Below are 12596 nucleotides of genomic sequence, written 5' to 3' on the forward strand. Positions count from 1 at the left end.
TTTATAATATGTATTTGACACTTTTTTGTATATTGGGTTAAAAAATAATATTTTCTAAAACTATGTTCCCTTTTTTTTTCTCCCGACAAATGTGGCGAAGTCTCTATAGCATATTAAAGTAATGAAATATTTTATTTATAGCAACATTATATTTGACTTTCTTTTCTTAGTAGTATAAAAAAAAATTTATGTATTCATTCCATAAATTCATTATTTTTTGAAATAAGAGAAATGTCTTAAAATACATTTTTAGCTGTTGATATTGATTTCGTTTGCAAATTTAGAATCAGTTAAACATTCTGTGCAAAGATAAAAATTAATTTCCAATATTAGCTGAAGCATTTTTGAGACCAAGTAAAAACTTGTGTTAAGTACAAAAAAGAAATTGGTGTACTTAGACAAAAGTGAAAATATTTTTTGGGCTGAAGTTATAATTTTATCAACTATGGAAATTACATCGATATGACTTATATTATTCATTCTTTTTTGGTTATGAGTTCTCATTTTTGTGACTTTTCTTGTTTAAATGGAAATGAGATGCTCAGTTTTTTTTTTACTTTAAAATAATGTTACAAATATTTTAAAATTCATTGTACAATTCAGCATCATACATTTCTTGTTGATTTCTGTGTTGTATTGATTATGTACAGACAGTTGTGATTTTGTAAATAAAGTGTGTTATGCCTTTGAAAAAAAGCACAGTTTCAAGCCTGTTTTCTTGTTCTTTAAATTCAATATTTGTATCCAAATTGTTGTTATTGTATCTCCTAAATTATTATTTTTGTTTTACTGAAATTTAAACACATCTTATTCTCACGTAAGAGGATTTATATACTCTTGGAATGATTTTTACCAATCTTAAGACATTTATTTGTGGTCAAGAATTTGTGGAGCCTCCATCAAAAATTGAACGTAGGGGAAGAAGGATAGCTTCCCTGGACGAAATGTAAACCGGTCCCTGATATAAAGGCAGAAACAACATTTAGGGGTACAGCAGCAGAAGCTCTTCTTCAAATGGGTTTACACTCACCTCCTAACTACTGCTTTGGTTTAGTAGAAGAAAAAAAATTTCGCTTTTCAGTATATAGTTGGTCTGTTGCTGCGTTTCATCTCTTTTTATAAACAATACTGTACAAATACTGTAATAAATATTTCAGTCAGAATTAAGTAATTATCTTTCATTCATGTTAGTTGTATCTGCTAGCGCATTTTGAGATAGAACAAAAAAATAAAATGGCAATTAGCTGGAGTCAACATATCTAACCAACAACCAGTTCAGATGACGTACTTTGCTTTTTAGACGCATTCATCGAATCTAGTATGTAAGCTGCTCCTCAAATTTGATTATGTTTTGTTTGTTATAAGTTGTTTTTCTATCATAGTATTCTACTTTGGGCAGTTCCACATGTTAGCTCATATTCAAAGTGCTGAACTCCTTTCTACATTCTTGGCTTTAACCTCCATGACACTCCTAGGCGCTAGCCCACTCCAGGTTGTTGCGGAAATGCTTCACCTTAAAACATTTATTTATTTTTATAATTTTTCTTTATATAGAGAGTTCTTCTAAACTAATACGCCAGTTTTCAAGATCTGGTTAAGTGTAACAAAATAAGTGGTTTTAAGCCTAGATCAATTATTGATACTCTAGACAGAAATTTTTATCATAAAATTTATTTCAAAAGGTATGTATTCTGTGTTCTGAAAAATTGTGAATATTGGAGTAAGAAAAACAAATTTTACAAAACACTCCCTCTTCAATTTCTTTTTAATGCTCTTGAAGCAATTTGGTTTATTATTTCCTTTCTTTCCATTTTTTGTCATCTTTTTTAAACTTTGAAGTCTTAAATTTCAAAATCTAAAATTTGCTGAATTCTCTCAAAAAGTTTCTGTGCAAATAAGTCTACAAAAATCAGATATTTTTAAAATTTTGATTTTTCAAGAATTAAAAGACTAATACTTTTTGTGCTTTGTCATTTAAAATTATGTAAAAATTAAAATATTTTTCAACTTTATTAAATTAACTAATACAAAGTGATAATAATTGTTAATAATGATTATTTTTGCATAAAATTATCTTGATAAATTATTTTTATAACACTGTGCAGAAAACTTTTGATTCCCAAAAAGAAAAATTAACTTTAGGAGTAAAATTAATCTTAGTAAAATTTTGAGTGCTTTCTTGACTCAACCATTAGAATCATATTTTCTAGATTGTAACCTACCTAACGTCTCCACATGAAAGGAAATGTTATGTTTGTTCAGGGAAAGAATATTTTTTGTTTCTTCTTCTGGGAAAGTATGTTTTTGTGTCCAATTGTTTAGCTTAAAACATCACCGACTCTATTTGATGAGCATATTTAAGGTCTATTTCCCGACTCATTATGATTGCATGTCAATACGTTAAAATCTGACCAAATACAAACTATACATATAGTCTTTGAATCACAGGTTTAATTTATTCTTCAAAAATAGAGTATCAAAATAAATGGTCACAGCTGTAATGAGTTACTAATTTACCAAATCAAATACATAGCTGTCGACCATTCTGCATTTTGCAGAAGCTTTCTGCATTTTTACTTATTTTAGCTATTTTTCCGCTTTTACATCTTCTGCATTTTACCCGTCCGCCCGATAGCTAGTATTTTCTTTAAGTCAGACTATATTGACTATACCCCACAGCAATGCTGAATGCGAAAGGGTGTTTTCTGTAGTAAAAAAAAATGGGACTCAGTTCCGCTCATTGATGTCTGATGAGACTCTCAAAAAACTTTTAATAATTAAGTCTAAAGAAGGTAGACTTTGTTTTGAAAGAGACTTTTCAAAAGCATTTTTAGTAAAAGGAAAAGGTGCTACTAAAGCATCTTCGCAAAAAAAAATTTTTTTGATGTAATTCTTTTTCCATAATTTCTATTGAGTTTATATATAGTGCATACTATTATAGTGTAATTGAACTAATGTTAATATTAGTCTTAAAATATATATTTTCCTATAATCAAGAATTAATAAATGAATATTGTACCCTCAAGTAGCTGGTCAAAAATTTTTAAATTTTTTTTTCTTTCCTTTTCTTGTTTTAAGGAAAAGGGGAGTATTTTTTAAAATAAATTTATAAGCATGCAGTTGCGAATCTTCTGCATTTTTTTTTCTTTTTGTCTATCTTCTGCATTTTTGTAACTAAAGGTTGGCAGCTATGCAAGTAACTTTCACCTAATGATTTGGCTCGGAAAGCGAAGGGAATACTTTCTCTGAAATGGATGAAACATTCTCAAACTGGTTCACCATTTTAGTTGTCTCATTAGTGATTGTACTCAAACTGGTTCACTATTTTAGTTGTCTGATTAGTGATTGTACTACATTTAAAAACCATTTCGAGACTTTTAGTTATAGGAGGTGAAAATATGACTAAATTAATGAGTTAGTGATTTTTTCCAATGCAAAAATGATACCTGCAGTATAGCTGGTCGGCTCTCTGTTTTTTTTTTTTTTTCAGTATTTGTTGCATACCTCCTAAACGACTGTGGAATTTCCGTAATTTCATAAATTTTGTTTGTTTTGTTAAATACGCCCAGCGTTCTCCTAGGCATTTTTTCCAGCGTGGCTACCCACCCTGTCTACCCTTTTAGAGAGTAAAATGCACCTTTCTTGCCTTTTTTGTATAAACTTTTTTTAATAATATATATATTTTAAATAAATATGTGTTTTTTGCTGAAACTGGATTATTTATTATGCTTCACTTTATTATTATTAAATTTTTAATTGTATTTAAAAATTTCACTTTTAAACATAAAATTTTAATTTTGCTGAAGCTTATATTCTTTTTCTTTTCTATAGATAAGTGTGTACAGTTTACTGAGATGGCACATAAGTAGCAATTTAAAAATCAATAAGCTCTTAGTTTGAACACGTCAAAATAAATCGCACTCATGTGCAGAGCGTCCTTTTAAAAGAATGGTTAATTTTTTCAGAAGAAAGAAAACGGTTCTTTGAACACTGTCTGGCAAGTTTTTTATTTATCGGGATTATTTTACCGAAACAAGATCGTTCTTTCTACCATAAAATTTTTATATCATATATATTTATATTTGGATCTAACTCAAAGTACATTACTTTTTTTATACTGAAGTATAGTTGATAGCAGCAAGAAATACGCATTTGTTTTAAGCAAATATGTACTATCGCTCTTTTCAGATAAGAGTTTTTCACCTTTTCGATCTTATGTAAAAGTAGTTTTATTATAGACAATTTGTTGAGCTGTTTTGTAGAGAGGTTAATAATTTTAGTCTTTTTTTTTCCTTCTACCCTGGCTTCTTTAAAAAATTTAAGCAGATACTATTTGTTTCAATAGAAATTTTATATATCTCCAGATATGCCAACTGCTCCGGACCCGACAAAATAATTAAAAAAATGGTAAATCATTACAAAGTAAATTTTGCAAATATTTGACTATATTTGCTTGCCCATCTTTCTTCGATCTTCTTATCCGTAGTAAGTAACTTATTGTTTTTGTCTCGTACTGCACATTGCGAATTTCGTTTATTTCCTTTTATTTGTTTCACTTTCTGATAGAAAGTACTTATTTGTCCTTTTTGCGCTGCATCTTGAGCCTCAGTGGCAAGGTCTGTGAAATATTTCCTTTTGTCCTTTCTGGCTGACTTTTTTACTTCTCTATCAATTTGACTATACTGCTGTCTATACCGATTAAATAATCTTTCAGACTTTGTAGTTTCCATCTGTATTTTCTTTTTCCTTCTGCTTTCAATTAGTATTAATGTTTCTCCCGTAATCCATTCTTTGCTTTTCTTTCCTTTCTTTTTACCCAACACTTTTTCTGCTACGTCGCAATAAATGTTTTTGATATGTTCCCAAGTCTCTTCAACTTTTTCTTTTACCTCATTTTCTGATTGCTTAGTGTTGCCATGATTTTCTTCTTCCTTTAACAGCTCAAATCTGTTTTTCAACTCGATTGAAAATTCTTGTCTGCACTCTTTGGCTTTTAACTTAGCAATGTCATAGCTTATTCTTTTATGTCCCGTCTTCTTTGGTGATTTTCTTAATTTTAGTTTTAATATTGCAAGAATCAAGTAGTGATCTGATCCAACATCGGCACCTCTCATCGCTCTTACGTCTCTTAGTGAGCTCCTGAACTTGTTATTAATTGCAATATGATCTATTTGATTCTTTGTTCTTCCGTCTGGTGAGGTCCATGTACATTTATGTATCTCTCTATGCTTGAATCTACTCCCACCTATGTTTAAACTATTTAGTTCGCACAGGGAAACAAACAGTTCTCCATTTTCGTTCCTCTCGCCCGGTGATTCGTTTCCCATGGAGGTTTCATCATCACTAATCCGTTTTCCAACCTTAGCATTAAGGTCTCCCATAAGAATTATCATGTCATGTTTTGGAACTCGATTTAAAACACATTGTAGTTGATCATAAAATGTCTCCTTTTCCTCCTCATCAGCATCATTCGTTGGTGCATACACAAATAGTTGTTTACAAGCTATTGTTAGAGCAGTACTATTATATGGCGCAGAAACCTGAAAACAGACTAAGATCGAAATACAAAAATTAGAAACCTTTCAAAACAAATGTTTAAGATTTATTTTTAAAATTTTCTGGCCTTACAAAGTATCAAATCAAAATCTATTAAAGAAAGCTAAAATAAAAACAATCGAAGATGAAATTAAAAAACGAAGATGGAGCTGGCTCGGACATATCCTTAGAATGCCCAAAGAAAAAATTTCATCTGTTGCGCTTACATGGGCCCCTGATGGTAAGAGAACAAGAGGAAGACCCAGACTTACCATCCAGCGCATGTTTTTGGGCGAATTAAAAGAATGTGGAATATCTGGCTGGGAGGAAGCAAGATCTATTGCTAAAGACAGGAGGCGTTGGAGGGATATGCTAGAGGCCTTAAGTGCCCAAGGCACGTAGAGGATAAGTAAGTAAGTAAATTAAATTTATTAAACCAAGAATCACAATTGAAAAACTACCACTTTAAAATATATATTTGCTGTTCGGAGCAAGTTGGCATTTCTGTATCTCATGAAAACAGCATCAAGAAAAAAAAATCTTTCGTGCTTTACTTTTGTACTTTACTTTTAAAAAAAATCTACCGAAGCTCAGTTGTGGAACAATTTACAACCTTTCTCGTGATTATATTAGTTGACTCATAAAACTTATTCGCTATCGCAACGCTCGAAAGCGCCATCTGGGGGAGAAGACCGGTTCCATTTCTTGACCATATCTTCTTCCCTCTTCTCAGTTCTTAATATTTTTCATATTTAATTGTCAAAAGTAATTTTTTTTTTAACTTTCAGGACACTTTCTTTTAGAACTATGTTCAATGTAGTTTTCCATCCCCTCTGCAGAGGATGAAATTTGTGATGGCATGTCTTCGGATCATCCTCAGGGATGTTTCCCAGACCGTCGCCAATATCTTATTGAGCAACTCTAGTGCGACGTAAATGAACTACTACAATGTAGTTTTCAATTCCATTTAGTCTTTTAATCTATTTGAAAATCAAGACAGAAACTAACATATTTCCTTCTTCTATGACTCTCCACAATGGTGAAAGCATGCGAAGTGTAGCCATAGGGAGAGAGTTCTGCTGTACGCCACTTGTAGCCCATTTCGATCGCCAATTGTAAACAGTAGTTACTTCAATAATATATAACAATTAGGACTGGGCTATAAATCGATATATCGCGATATATCGATTTAACGCCTGTATCGGCTGTCCGACACAGCGAATTTCGTTCCAGGCGATGCATCAGAAATTTGATTTAAGCCGTCGAGTAAAGAAGACGAACGATATAGCGATACACGAAACGCAAGGATCTCTTACGTTCCGATGCCAACTCGCACTGGGGACGACGATGTACGTATCGTTATATTGAAACGGCCTCGGTGGATGAGCGGTAGAATTAGAATCAGTTTTGAGAACATATATCGTGATCTTACGTGTTCGTTTCCGCAGCTCTTAGTTTTTTATTCTTCTTTGTCGCGACTTGATATCGTTTCTTGTAGATTATTTTCAGTGGAACTGATCGCCGTCGTTACCTTGTTCTGAACGTAATCTATCAATGAAAAGAATATATAAAGAAGTGTTTCTTAATTATTTAAGTAAATGTTTTTTGAAACAAAACTTTCTTTTTTATTTTTAAATGTGAAAATTAATTTTGATATTATATGTTTAAGTATTATTTTACATTATTGAATTTATTACAAACGGAAATCTAATTTAAGGTGCCCATAAGGAATTAAATTAAAAAGTAATTAAATTTGCTAGGCTATTTTTTACTTTATTTTAATTAACAAAAACTTTTTGGATAAAATAATAATTTAATGGGTTTTTATTACTGATTTTAAATTTATTAATCTTTAGTTGCTTTTATTTTTATAAATAAAATTATAATAAAACTTATTTTTCCTCTTTTGGATTTGGACATAAGTCAATCAACTTTGTTTATTCAAAAAAATTAGTAATGTTTGCGATTGCCACTTCTTTTTTTAAAATCATTTAGCACTTCGTTTTATTGAAGAGTATAATCGTGTTTTTTTAATTTTCTTTCAATATTGTCAGTTGAATATATTATGGAATATCATAATTCTTTTGTTTTTATTTTTAAGAAATTAAACCTTACTTTGTTTTTTCGTTCAGAATTCGGTAATTATTCAATTTAACTTCATTATTTATGTGAAATATTAATGATAAAAAATAGTGTTGTTTTAAGAGTATTTTTTGTTGTTGTTTATTTAGCACTTTGTTTCAAGCATACAAATAATTTTCAACGAACTTATTTTTTAAATTTTCCTTCTGTGTTGTTAGGTAAATATATTGATAAATTTCAATTTTATTTATTTTTTTATTATTTATTTTTAAACTAAGAAATCTCTCGTTATTTGCGCGATCATTTTTAGAAAATATAACATTAATATCTTTCTTAAGCAAAACATATACATCAAATTCATAAATTGATTTAAATCAATCTGAGTATGAAGTTTTGATAGAAATCCGACTTTCTGCGCCTTACAAGCAAATGAATTTCAAAAATACTATATCGCGATACATCGCTATATCGCGATGCAAAACTGACGATGCATCACGATATAAAATTTCTTATATCGCCCAGTCCTAATAACAATACTATTTTGTGGCAAATGACCAAATTAAAACATTTAAAATTTTCAAAAGCTCAATGAAAGAACCTAGTACAAATCTTATGAAAAATAATTATGTGTTAAATTGCTTAAAAATTCAATATGCCGTAGTTAAAAAAAAATTCTGATCAAAAGTTCTCATTGGCGCAAAGTCGAAAATTGTTGCCGGAAATACGAAGCCTCTAACATAAATAGTAACTCGCAATTCTCTAGTACCGTCACGATATTAACCAATGTGCACCACGTGGAGGTTGTCGGATCGGATTTTGCACAGATTATAACCCAAATTAGAGCTGATTGTTTAAGTAAAAAGATACTTGGATGTATACAAATGTATATAGTTATACAAATGAACATAACTAATCATCAATTATTTTGAATATTATTTACATTTTGTTGGGAAGATCAATTCGTTGCATCATGGATACGTTCTATTAAATAGTTTCGTAGAAGGGTACTTGGTGTTATCTCTATACTGTGCATATCCTAAAAACCACATAACACTCGCTATGTTTAAGCAAAGTACCCAATGTCCAATCCTGCTCGCTTCTATACCACTTTTCACCATAGTGACCATTGACTATGTCTCTTATGTTTGAGGCTCCGTATCTTGGAAACTATCCATTTTTGGACTTTGTGTCAATGGAAACTTTTGTTCAGAATGTTTTGATCTACAACATATCAATTTTCGGTTAATTTGACAAGAGAATTAATTTCCATAACATTTTTATGAAATCCTTTCTCTCGACAACTTTTGAATTTTTCTAGACCACAGAAACCCATTTATTAGGAAATAAAAACTCGCATTACTTATAATCCATCCTCCAGATCCAGAGGTTTTCTAAAAGGCGGTTTTTAGCCGCACGCAACAGTAGTGAAAAACTCATTCTTAAATTATTTTAGGGCTACCACGAACTATTAAAAGAAAAAGAAAATTTTTTTTAAATATTTCATTTTGTTTCGTTAATTAAGCACAGCTGTCAACTTGCATAGCAGTTGTGAATTAATTTTTCTAATTGGTAACAACGCTAGCGTTTTGGCATATTAGAATCTCAGGTTTAAAATAATTTTTTAAACTACCACGATGAATCAATAATTTAAATATATATATAAATAATAATTCTCGCTTTGTTATCTGTTGATATGTACTCTCTCTATCTAGACATGAACTCATGAATTATCCTCTGTTCAGGAAATATTCCACACTCCCAGCAAGGGTCATGGCTGAAAGCTCTTATACAGCAAGATGAAAAACTGGTAGGAAAACATTTTATTATAGCATTTTTTCCGAGAAAAATAAAATATCTGTAACTACTAAGATTTCTTTAAGATTTTAACATATATATATATATCTACTTCTTTTCTATAAATATTGTTGAATAGTTTAAAACAGTGATTCTCAACCTTTTTTTTGTTGCGGCACACTTTTAACGATATTTTTACTAGTTATTAAATGTTAGCTTGTTTTCTATAATTATTAACTGTTATTTTTTTGTGATTTCTTGTTAACTAGTTTTTTTGCTAATTATTAATTGTTAGCATAATTTTTGTTAGTTAGCCTTTGTTAATTTGTTTTTTATATATTTGTTTTTTTAGTTATCCTTTGTTTATTAATTGCATAGCTCACTTTAATGATTAGCTCTTAGAACATTTTTTGAAATTGTGAGTCATATACAATTTAAACACTTCCATCTTATTTTAAGCTCGTCAGAGACAATACAATCGCAGAACAAGATGTTCACGCGGTTAAAGCGTGAAAAAATTATAAAAAGTATATGTATTATAAAATTATAAAAAGTATATATATATATATATATATCTGCACTTTTCTTTAATTTAAACTTTAGTCATGATAAAATAATATATTATAATTTTTAATGTATCATTTCGAATATTTGGCGGCACATTTTAAGAATTTGGCGGCCCACAAAAGTGCCGCGGCACAGTTGTTGAGAATCACTGGTTTAAAAAAAGAATAAGTTCCTCCCAAAAACTAGCAATAACTGAAATGGTTTTACTACCAGCCTTTTCTCTTTTCCGTCTCGCTTTCACCGCTGGCAAAGGCCAGTATTTGGCCTCATGAGCCCAGCTGGTTCTCGTTCAATACGGCTGTTGGAGAAGAATCCATAGAAAAGTAAGTAGCAAATTCGTATCGCAACATTTATACTGTGAAGATCGGGACCACATCAGTTCGCTTCACAAGAAATAATGATCACTACAGCAGCGACGCCACACACTTCCTCATCGTAAGAGTCTGACTATAAGTACAAACTTACGTCATCCAGAGATTCCGTTATTTCTCTTGTTTCTTATTAATTAATAACAGTACCTCAGTCGCCCAAGGACTCTACAACATAATGAAGAAGTGGAGTGCCCGCTCCGCCTGCAGAGACTTCGAATCTTCTCTCAGCCTATGTCTATTGTTGTTTAATTTTGCCTATCAATGTCTTAATTTTGTTTTTCAAAAATTCTTCCATATATAATTGTTTTTCTACCACGTTGTAAAATCATTTTCAATGACAGTTCAAGTTGGCAGGTATGCTTATATGTAAGACATAGTCAAAGAAAGTGATAAAGGCTAGTTATCTCATCTAATTAAGTCCCGCAGTGGACTGATCGTTAAGACACGGTTCCCAGCAGATCACCGAAGTCAAGCATCACTGGCTGCGGTCAGTGTGCGGGTGGGTGACCACTTGGATCAATTTGCGTAGGGACCGAGGGTGTGCGGTATTGGTCCTCGTTAAACTGTGCTACCGTAAAGTGCTCGACTTCGCGCGTAGGTCGTCGGGCTACCGAAGCAGGGGTGCCATCCCCACCGCAGAGGATCAAAATTGTGATGGCATGTCTTTGGATCATCCTCCGGGATGTTTCCCAGACCGTCGCCAATAGCACATTGTGCAACTCTAGTGCTATTTAAATTAACAATAACAACAACAACATCATCTAATTAAAAGTAGAAATGAAATAATTTTGATACCAATTCTATTTTTTTCTCTTGGAAAATGTCAGACTTATTACAATTGGTGCTAGCAAATATCTACAAAGGTCAAAACTGCCAACCACCATGATTTTTGGAAAATATATTATAGAATGGTAGTTAATTGTAAACTAAAAGTTTGATAATCGCTGGAGCATTTACCACATCTTTTGCCAGTGTGAACTTGACTACATCCAGCGCCTGACTAAGGCAGGGTCATACGGGGCAATTGCCCTGTACCCCCACGTCAGAGGGAAATCGAATGGTAAGTTTCTTTTACGTTTCCTTCTTTAAAGGACTTTTTTTTTTAAACAAAATATCAGTACAGTGTAAAATCCGTTTTATGTTAGCTTCTTCATTAATCTATCGTATGAACACAAAAAATCTATATTTCGTAGATCCATAAATCCATTGCTTTCCACAGGGCGGAATTCAGCTAAAATTTCTCAATTATGATGGACAAATTTGACCAAACAAAAGCCTGTATTTTAACATATCGCTCATGGGCTGCAATAGCGGCGGCACAACTCAAAAAAATCAAGTTTTGAGATAAGCGGGTTTAAAGTTTTCATTGCTAAGCATAAGAAATGCTTTTGTTAACTTACACGAAGATTACCTTCAAGTTGAATTATGAGTTTTGCGAGTACTGCCGCTGAAAGAATGTGTATTTTCATATTTACACCTGATCTTAGTTCAAAACGCGTGTTTTTTTAGCTGTGCCACTATTTCAGCCCATGAACGATATCGCAAAATGCGATGTGTTTACAAAAATATGGACTTCTGATTGGCTTAATTGAGCTATCGTAATTGCGAAAATTTAATTGAATTTCGCCCTAATGTCGGCAAGGATATGTATTTTTCGCAGCTAGATGACAGTTCGTAGTTAAGTTAAAAATCAGTTATCGGATTTTATACTCCTTTAACTCAGTTAATTAACACATTGAATATCACGCTTATTTAACATGGCTTGCCCGTCTGGCCACATGGTAAATAACTTCAAACTTAATTTGCAAATTTGACAGATTTTGCTAGTTTTTTAAAAGGTATAACATGACATGATTACCATAAAGTGGTGAATTATATAAGCCTACGAATTGTTTAGAAATAATGGTGGAAAAAAATCTACCAAATTGATTTATTAAACCAAGAATTACAATTAATAAACTACCACTTGAAAATATTTATTCGCTGTCCGGAGCAAATTGGCATCTCTGTGTATATAAATAAAACTATTTTTGTGTTTCTATCTTGCATTAATTCCTTCAAACCATTTTAGTAACGATAATAATAAAAAAATATTAAAAATTTACTCAAATTATGTGTTTCTAATAATCTTGGCTTCGCCGGTCACCGGTGACCCCCATGGCATTCAAAGCGTTAAAAGAAAATAATAACTTAGTTAAAATAACATCGCTTTAGATTTTCTAATTATACATTTAAATAGCATTTTTT

The 12596-nt window shown here is 31.4% G+C and overlaps 1 protein-coding gene across 1 annotated transcript; it reads right to left on the reverse strand.

Moving 5' to 3' along the window:
• Positions 1-1478: 1478 nt before the first annotated feature.
• On the reverse strand, positions 1479-5393 carry LOC147809400 (uncharacterized). The gene is made up of 2 exons (XM_087162791.1): positions 4574-5393; positions 1479-1513 (listed from the first exon to the last, which is right to left on the reverse strand). Exons 1-2 carry the CDS (start codon positions 5391-5393, stop codon positions 1479-1481), a joined length of 855 nt encoding a protein of 284 aa, XP_087018917.1.
• Positions 5394-12596: the final 7203 nt, after the last annotated feature.

This window comes from Parasteatoda tepidariorum, chromosome 5 (assembly GCF_982258835.1).
Source record: "Parasteatoda tepidariorum strain Cologne lab strain chromosome 5, Ptep-v5.0, whole genome shotgun sequence".
Classification (NCBI taxonomy): Eukaryota; Metazoa; Arthropoda; class Arachnida; order Araneae; family Theridiidae; genus Parasteatoda; species Parasteatoda tepidariorum.